General features: G+C 46.0%; 2 protein-coding genes across 2 annotated transcripts; both read left to right on the top strand.

The window, feature by feature from the left end:
• Positions 1 to 3,056: 3,056 nt before the first annotated feature.
• pthlhb (parathyroid hormone-like hormone b) lies at positions 3,057 to 3,799 on the top strand. Its single transcript, XM_078791018.1, has 2 exons — positions 3,057 to 3,160; positions 3,427 to 3,799. The coding sequence occupies exons 1-2, from the start codon at positions 3,057 to 3,059 to the stop codon at positions 3,797 to 3,799; spliced, it is 477 nt and encodes a 158-aa protein (XP_078647144.1).
• Positions 3,800 to 7,297: 3,498 nt separating this feature from the next.
• On the top strand, positions 7,298 to 8,233 carry LOC144898583 (galanin receptor 2a). Its single transcript, XM_078791046.1, has one exon. It carries the CDS (start codon positions 7,298 to 7,300, stop codon positions 8,231 to 8,233), a length of 936 nt encoding a protein of 311 aa, XP_078647172.1.
• Positions 8,234 to 9,461: the final 1,228 nt, after the last annotated feature.

Below are 9,461 nucleotides of genomic sequence, written 5' to 3'. Positions count from 1 at the left end.
TATTCAAAAGAATGGACTTTACAAACAATTTTAATTTAAATCAACTTAAGATTTATTGTAATGAACTTAAGATATTAAGTTAAATAATTATACAAAACAACAGACTTTACAAACAATTGTAAGTTAAATCAACTTGATGTTGATTCTAATGAACTTTAAGTTTAATGGTTGTGCAATTTTTGCATAAATTATTATTATGTTATTATATGGGAGCCAGGCAACGACATTTCGTTGGCAATTTCACTACTGTGTTTTTGTGCAATGACAATAAAGGGAGTCTATCTATCTATCTATTATCATTTCATTACTTACATTTTTTAGGGCAAGCGTTTTCCTCAAATTTTACAAACAAATTCAACTTATTGGTATTTAATGTATACATTTATTGGTCAGAAAAGTGGAAGAAGCATAATAGGTCCCCTTTAAATGAGCATCATATATTTTAATAACAAATATTTAAAAATTATGAAATGTTGTAGTGTGGAGTCGATGGTATGGTGATGGTGGTGATGGTGGTGGTGATGGTGGTGGTGTTGGTGGTGATGGTGATGGTGGTGATGGTGGTGGTGATGGTGGTGGTGTTGGTGGTGATGGTGATGGTGATGGTGATGGTGGTGGTGATGGTGGTGGTGTTGGTGGTGATGGTGATGGTGATGGTGGTGGTGATGGTGGAGATGTTCAAAGTGAATGCTGCCCAGTGGGAGGCTGTGGGTGGGCTTTCTCTGAGGTTGGGGTCCTTCTACCCTGGGAATGTGGTTGAGGCCTTGCTGTGTACTTTGGACTAAACACGCCCCCCCCCCCCCCCCATACGGTAACACATGGTTACCTTCGTGGTTACACACCTGTCATTCATGATCCACAGTATTACAGTAGAGCTGATCATCGCCCTGCGTGGAGTTGCTCCTGGTTCAATCCTGGTTGAAACCTGATTCAAACCTGGTTCAAACCTGGTTCAAGCCTGGTTCATTCCTGGTGCAAACCTGGTTCAAACCTGGTTCAAGCCTGGTTCAAGCCTGGTTCAAACCTGATTCAAACCTGGTTCAAACCTGGTTCAAGCCTGGTTCATTCCTGGTTCAAACCTGGTTTGAACCTGGTTCAATCCTGGTTCCATCCTGGTTGTCGCCACAGGATTCAGACCCTTCCATTCATCCATCCATCCTAATCGGAGCTAATCTAAGCATCCCAAGCAGGAATGCCCAGACTTCCTTGTCTTCTCCAAGGCTCCAAATTTGTATTCTCCAATACAAATTAGTATTCATGTATCTATCTACAGACTGTGCTTGTTTTATGAAGTACATTTTACCATGCTACTAAAAAAAGTATTGTGACCAAAAAATCCTTAGTGCATTTGAGAAAAGATCATCTCCGGCTTCTTCCCACATTCCAAAAACATGCTAGCTTAATTGGCGACTCCAAATTAGTATTCATGTATCTATCTACGGACCGTGCTTGTTTTATGAAGTACATTTTACCATGCTAATAAAAATATATTGTGATACAGTAAAGTCTCGTTATATCGATATCGGTTATAACGAATTACTGCTTATTACGATACTATTTTCATTTCCCGGCAAATTTCTAGTCTTTTATGATATAATTAGTTCCAACTGACATAGCATACACACCTATTCCAACGAAGACACAAGCGTACAAGTACATGTATTTAATTGTGTTGTATTCAGATATCTTCGCTTGCAATAATCACTGTTTTTCATATGTACATGCTGGCGTTCGTGGTTTCTCTCAGGTGTATAGATTCTATACACACGAGAGAAACCACGAACGCAGTTGGTTCTTCTGTTGCAGGCATGTGTTTGGCCAGCTATGTGGGGCGGGTTGAGCATGACCTGTGAACCAGGAAGTGCGGGAATCGGTGTGTGTGCTGCGCTCTGGTGGTGGAAGTGTGAAAAATAAAGTTGACTGGAAGCAGCCGTTCGCCGTGTTCTTTTTTGGTATTGAAATCCTTAAGCAAAGATTGATTTAAGCTGCTCGACATTGTTCTATGGTATAGAACAATGTCGAGTGCATTATTGCCTACTTTTAATGCAGTTCGGCGCAGGATTGGATATATCGACAGTCCGGTTATATCGATATTTTTTCCGACTGCTAACAATATCGATATAACGAGACTTTACTGTATTTGCAAAGAGATTATACCCAACATCCTAATGTGAGCTAATCTAAGCATCCCAAGCAGGAATGTCCAGACTTTCCTGTCTTCTCCAAGGCCCCCAACCAGTCCAATGCGCACCGGAACCTCCCCAGAAAGGGGTCCAGGACCACTTCATCTGCCTCCTCTCAATATGGAGGAGCATGTCTTCTACTGTAGGTGACGCTAGCAGATGAGGAGATCCGGACCTTAAATTCCAAGACTTCTTAGGAGACTCCCACCACAGTGAAGGTGAAGGGACGGGAAGGGAGGCGGGGGCTGGAGGATGGAGAGGGTGGGTCGTAGGAGACGAGGTGGTGCCTGCATCCTCAAACCCTAAAGTTTGGAGTCCCCCATCCCATCCCGCTCGCTCCCGCCCTCCCCTCTCCCGTCAGACACAGGCTGACTCAGAGTGAAAAAGCCTCTTAGAAGCTGCTTTGCTTTGCGGACCACCACAGAAGATGCTCCGCTCTTCATGAGACCACCTCGGACTGTGGAGCAGCTGGTGGGCTGCAACGATCCTGCTACTGGTCTTACTGGCATCCCTGCTGCTGGCCGACTCGACTATCTTTATCTCTTGGTCTTGCTTTTTATTGGGACGCCGGGGGGGGGGGGGGAATAAATAGCCCCCGCACTGTTGGGAGGCAAATGAATGCTAAAGACTGGAGGGGGATTTCCCCGGGCCGCCTTCAGACCAATGGATACACGCTCAAGTTCTAACCTGGCCACCTTGTTCCCACACGTTTCCTGTGTCAGCATCAAGGTCAACTTTTAAGGATCTTTGGCGAGTGGAAAGTCAGCATGTGAGTGGCATTCTTCTTCGTGATTGACAGTCGGAGTCGTGGGAGATGATTTTGCTCCAAAAGGAATTTTAATAAGAATGTTTTGCAGGTTTGAGGCTGGAAGGATGTGCTCCGTGGTCTTGCTTCATCAGTGGAGTCTGGCTGTGTTCCTGCTGTGTTCCCCGGCGACGCCTTACGGGAGTCCGCTTGATGCCCTCGCCAGCCGAATGTAAGCGTCCTTTTGCCTTCTTAACCTTGTTGAGGAAGGAATATGTCAAAGTTGCCAGAAATGAGATTGAAATAATAATCATAATAATAATAGAGGGTCCATGCATGAGCAGGAACTTTTAGTGTAGGCTTGAGTTTAATGATCTTGTTTATGCTGCCCCCTACTGGCCGCACCTGCAATGACATCCTCACATGCATCCAGACAGTCAAACTTAACTAAGTGCTGAAATGTGACTTTTTCATGACGCCGTCACTCTCTGATGACAGGAGGCGGTCAGTAAGCCACGCCCAGCTGATGCACGACAAAGGTCGCACCATGCAGGAGTTCAAACGCCGACTCTGGCTGCAGGAGCTGCTGGATGAGGTGCACACAGCCGACGAGCGGGCGCCGCCCGTGCAAAACAGGAGCCCGAACTTCAGCGGGAACGACTTCCACCTCCAGAAACCCCCGGACGCCACCAAGAACCTCCCCGACGGTCTACGGCCGGACCAGGAGGGCCCAAACCTCCCGCAGGAGACCAACAAGGCGCTGGCCTACAAGGACCAACCGCTGAAGGTCGCGACCAAGAGGAAAAAAAAGGCCCGGCTGGGTCGGCGTCGGGAGGGGGACAAGAAGCGGAGGCGGGCCCGCTCGGTCTGAGACCGCACCAAGACACTGACCCCAACCGGGGCTCATTTTGGGCCTTTTGCTTACGTTTTAGATTTGGTTTGCATTTTTTGGAGGGCAAACGCCAAACGCCAAAAGCCACCAGCTCCTCTTAGCGCCGTATTTATTTGGATGACCTTCACAACCATGACCTTGAACAAGCCGTCATAATTTATTTCCTGTTTGAAAGTCAATATTTATTTTGTGAATGTATTGTGGTGCTGCTGACTCGATCCCATAATGCACTTTACTTCCTTCCACGGACATGGAGGTTCTTTTGTGGTCGCCGTTTGGTCTCCATGGTCCTGCTTGCCTTTGCCCGCCAAAGATCTCCCACCATGTCATGTAATTTATTGGATGCCTCATCCAACCCATCCACCCATCCGACCCACCCCCACCACGGCATATAGTTTATATTTTTATAGAACGTAGTCCAAGTCGGGGACTCTCACGGTCATTTCCTGTTCTTGACGTGCACTGAAAGCTTATTGATGTATATTCATCTTCATTATTCTTCATTCATCACGCATTAAAATTGTAGTCATAAGGAACCTTTGTGGGGCTTTTCTTTGTCATGCCCCCGCTTCTCATGGATGATTGGCCGGGAGGGGGGGGCTCATTATTCTTTTTCAGTCACGAAAAATTGCAACAAAATAGAAATATTTAGAGGGTCATTTGAGAAAGAAAGACAAACTGAGTATCAGACAAATTTATATATAGATATATATATAGATATTATATGGATGTATTTTCCCCCTTTTTCTTTCAGCTCATATTTGCTCCCAAATGCTGATACTATTTGGGAATGCATAAATTGTGCATAAAAAAGAAAAAAATGTTGACCCTGGATCCATTCATCCCAATATCCATACATCAGAGACCCATAGAAGGTGCATTCAAGGACTGTCAAAAAAGTAGGACAAATCGCAGCTCATATTAAACATTCAAAAACTATGAGATTTCGAATTAATAGTTAGAGTATTGTAATCAAATAATATTTACTGTCATATATTGATTAATTTCTATGTATTTTAAATTTATATTATATGTATTTTTACATTTTTAAATTTTTTACATTTTGCCCTATTTTAGGAATTTTCATTTGTACATTTCATGAAGGAAAGGTGCATTTATAAGGTACATAAAAGATAAGGTAACATGCTTTAAAAGGCATAAATATGTTTAGAGTATTTAAGAGTAGTAATAGTTCATGTCATACATATCAAATTCAGTCGTAAAAGAAAAAAAGACACCCTACTATTTTTTGTATAATGTTTGTTTTCTAAAATAAGCAAATCTCCATTGTTGGTGTTTGGGTGTAATACCGCAAGGTCCACTAGGGGGTGCTAGTAGCGATGGTGACAAAACCACAGAGGAAGAATAAACCTGAGGGTGAAAATACATCAAGTCATGGTGGATTGTCTTCTTTATTTTGTGCCACAGGTTAGTACAAAGTAGAGATCATTTATATTTTTAGTTTAGGAAGTTGCTCGCTTAAACGCTGACTGCTAAATGTTGTTACAAAATGTGTTGTAGAGGATTTGAACATAAGCAGCACACAAAGCTTTCTAGATCTTCTGGACTCAGCGTCTAATCTTGCCTTGCGTGCAAACGGTCGGTTAAATTTACTCCACCCCCAGCCGAGCTACTCTGCTGTGATTGGTCACGCTCTCAAGGGCTCCCGAGGACCCCACTTTCCGGCACAGCCCTCCAATAGCTTTATTTCTACTTGTCCAACCGTTCACTCGATCAAATCCTCATGCCCACCAATCATTTCCGGTGTCCCTCAAGGCTCTGTCCACTGACTGCAGGAAATCTGCAGCCCGTATAAGAAAGTCTGGATTGCATCAACGTCAGTAGAACTCTGTAAAACATAAACAGTAGAACTCTGTAAAACGGAGCGTTCGGTGCCATCCCATACTTGTTTCAGGGCAAAGCTAATTATCTGATGCGTTGGCATGGTTTAACACCGGAATCGAACATTCTTACACATCCATACAGTCGGTCAGAAAAGACGGCAAACCCTTTAAAGAATGATCTTCTGTTTGAAACACCCTAGTATTTTCATGTTCGATACCAGTAGTGAATAGTTCTAGTCTGTTTGATGGTCCTTGAACACACCTTTAAGTGCTCCCACACTGCAGTAATACAGTATTACAGTACTAATACAGTATACTGCATTTTGACCCTTTTACCTACATGTTGACTTTTCAGCAGCAGGCAGTTTGCGTCCCCTTGGAGGGACATTGAATGCATCACGGCCAGCTCCAGGGTGCGCTAAGAGCAGCGGCGTGGGCCATTAGCTGCCACGCCGTCGTAAACGGCGTAGAAGAGCTGATAAAGAAGGAAAATCAATCCAAAGAGCCCAACGGAAGAAGAGGAGCCGCTCATCCGGAACCGATGACACCCGGCGATGTTTGCTCTTCCCGTTTAACACTTAGCACACGCTCAGGCAGGCCCAGATGACGCCGCCGCCTCGACGGGGATGGACGCCAGCTCAGGTGAGGACGGAGGAGGACGACTCCAGACCTTTGGCTCAATGAAAGACTGATGATGGTGAGTGATTTGGATTCATTCATTCATTCATATGTATTCATGTATCTATATGCAGGCCCTGCTTGTCTTATGTACATTTTACCATGCTAATAAAAAATAGTGTGATATTTGCAAACAGATTATACCCAACACAAAAGAGATGTTCATTTCAAAAGCAGGCCACACAGCTAGGAGACCCGAGTTCGATTCCACCCTCGGCCATGTGTGGAGTTCTCCCCATGCATGAGTGGGTTTTCTCCAGTTTCCTCCCACATTCTAAAAACATGCTAGCTTAATTGGCCACTCCAAATTTGTATTCATGTATCTATCTACTAGATCTAGCTACTAGACCGCGCTTGTTTTATGAAGTACATTTTACAATGCTACTAAAAAAAATATTGTGACATCTGAAAACAGATTATACCCAACATGAAAGAGATGTTCATTTCAAAGGCTGCACAGCTGGGACACCCGAGTTCGATTCCACCCTTGGCCATGTGTGGAGTTTGCGTGTCTCCCCGTGCATGAGTGGGTTTTCTCCGGTTTCCTCCCACATTCCAAAAACATGCTAGCTTAATTGGCCACTCCAAATTTGTATTCATGTATCTATCTACTAGATCTAGCTACTCGACTGAGCTTGTTTTATGAAGTACATTTTACGATGCTACTAAAAAAAATATTGTGACCAAAAAATCCTTAGCGCATAACAAGGGTCATTTGAAAACAGATTATCTCCTGTTTCCTCCCACATTCCAAAAACATGCTAGCTTAATTGGCCACTCCAAATTGTCCATAGGTATGAATGTGAGTGTGAATGGTTGTTTGTCTAGCCGGGATAGGCTCCAGCACCCAGGTGAGGGTATGCGTTAGAGAACCAATGCATATATAAGCAGCGTATATAAGTCCATTTCTAGGCGTGCTGTGTCATGTTTCAGGTGCGTTGAGGTGTCGGGTAACATGTTGGTTCCCAACACGTACGGCTTGGTGTTCGCCTGCACCTGCGGCGTGATCCTGGGCGTGGGACTGAGCGCCAACCTGCTGGTCTTCTCCTTGTTCGCCAAGTACAAAACGCTGCGTAAGAACCGCCTGGACGTCCTCCTGCTCAGCATGTCCCTGGCCGACTTCCTCACCCTGCTGCTCATCCCCTTCACCTTACACTCGGCCGTCAGCAACTCCTGGCCTCTGGGCGACGTCTCCTGTAAGATCTACCAGTTCATGTTGGCCTTCAGCTTGGCGGCCAGCACCTACTCGCTGTGCGCCGTCTCCGTGGCCAGGGCCATGATCATCACCAACCCCTACCAGCCTCCCGGGATGGACCTGGTGATCTTCATGTTTGTTCTGGTCTGGGCCCTGAGCTTCCTCACCAGCCTGCCTCTGAGAATGTTTGCCACCAAAGAGAGCCTGAACGCCGGCCCGGTGGACTTCACCTTCTGCCTTCCCACCATCCACGAGCATCACTACCAGGTGGTGCTGAGTCAGTTTGTGCTCTTCTACTTGGTCCCCATGCTGGTCATCGCCTGGAATTCCATCCGCCTGGCTCTCTTCCTCCACAAGAGTCCGGTCATGTCCGTGTCCAGCGCCAGGAACACTCGCCGGGCCTCCGTCATCGTCCTGCTGGCCGCCGCCACCTTCTCGGCGTGCTGGCTCCCCGGATACGTGCTGGAGCTGTGCGTCTACCTGGGCTTCTACCGCCACGGCCGAGCGTGGGAGCTGTTCTACTTCGTTTGCACGCTCCTCCAGTACCTCCACCCGTGCCTCAACCCCGTCCTCTACGTGCTGCTGTCCAAGCGCCACCGCCACACCGGGCCGTCCTGGCTCTTCGCCTGCCGCCGCAACAGAGTGGCGCCGCGGGTCGTGGCCGTCGCCTCTGATGGTTGCGCTCGCACGGCGTGACGCCGCTCGTTGCTTCTGGGGCTCTGTGCAAAAGTCCCTCTGGAAAAGACAACATTCAAGACTCAATTCATACAATGTGTGCAGATGTTCTTCAAGCTCAGTGTCCTCCTTCTCCTCCGTGTTCTCCTTCTCCGTGTTCTTCACATCCATGTCCTCCTTCTCCATGTTCTCCTTCTTTGTGTTCTCCATCTCCATGTCCTCCTTCTCCATGTTCTCCATCTCCATGTCCTTCTTCTCCATGTTCTCCATCTCCATGTTCTCCATCTCCATGTCCTCCATCTCCAAGTTCTCCATCTCCATGTTCTTCAGCCCCATGTCCTCCATCTCCATGTTCTCCATCTCCATGTTCTTCAGCTCCATGTCCTCCATCTCCATGTTCTCCTTCGCCATGTTCTTCAATCACTGTGTCCTCCTTCTCCATGTTCTCCTTCTCCATGTTCTTCACGTCCATGTTCTCTTTCTCCATGTTCTCCATCTCCATGTTCTTTTTCTCCGCGTTCTTCAATCTCTATGTCCTCATTCTCCATGTTCTCCTCCTCCATTTTCTTCACGTCCATGTTCTCCTTCTCTATGTTCTCCTTCTCCATGTTCTCCATCTCCATGTCCTCCATCTCCATGTCCTCCATCTCCATGTTCTCCATCTCCATGTCCTCCATCTCCATGTTCTCCATCTCCGTGTCCTCCTTCTCCATGTTCTCCATCTCCATGTTCTTCGATCTCCGTGTTCTTCATGTCCATGTCCTCCTTTTCCATGTCCTCCTTCTCTTTGTTCTCCATCTCCATGTTCTTCAATCTCCGTGTTCTTCACATCCATGTCCTCCTTCTCCATGTCCTCTGTCTCCATGTTTTCCAGCTCCATCATCTTCATGTCCATGTTCTTCATCACCATGTTTTAGCCATTTCAGCCTTTGCTCTTTACATTACACCTTTCTTTGGGGGAGGGGTTATGTGTGTTTTTAATATGTGTGTTTTTAATATGATTTTAACTCATGAAACAGTGGCCACTTTGAAAAGCTTTTGCCAAACAGGATTGCAGGAAAGATATTATTTATGCAATGTCGCTCAGGTCCAGCAGGGGGCGACACCAACAAGATTCCAAATAACAAAACTAATCCAACAATTTCTATTCCGTCTACTGGACGTCCTACAGACATCGAATAATACACACAAGGGTGGATTTCTTCAAATACTTTATAAACTTTTTGTTTTTACAACAATTGGGAATGAA

The sequence above is a fragment of the Doryrhamphus excisus genome, linkage group LG6, assembly GCF_037039965.1.
Source record: "Doryrhamphus excisus strain RoL-2023G ecotype Guam linkage group LG6, RoL_Dexc_Guam_v1.1, whole genome shotgun sequence".
Taxonomy (NCBI): Eukaryota; Metazoa; Chordata; class Actinopteri; order Syngnathiformes; family Syngnathidae; genus Doryrhamphus; species Doryrhamphus excisus.
The sequence above is the reverse complement of the archived record's forward strand: the minus strand, read 5'-3'. Positions and strand labels throughout refer to the sequence as shown.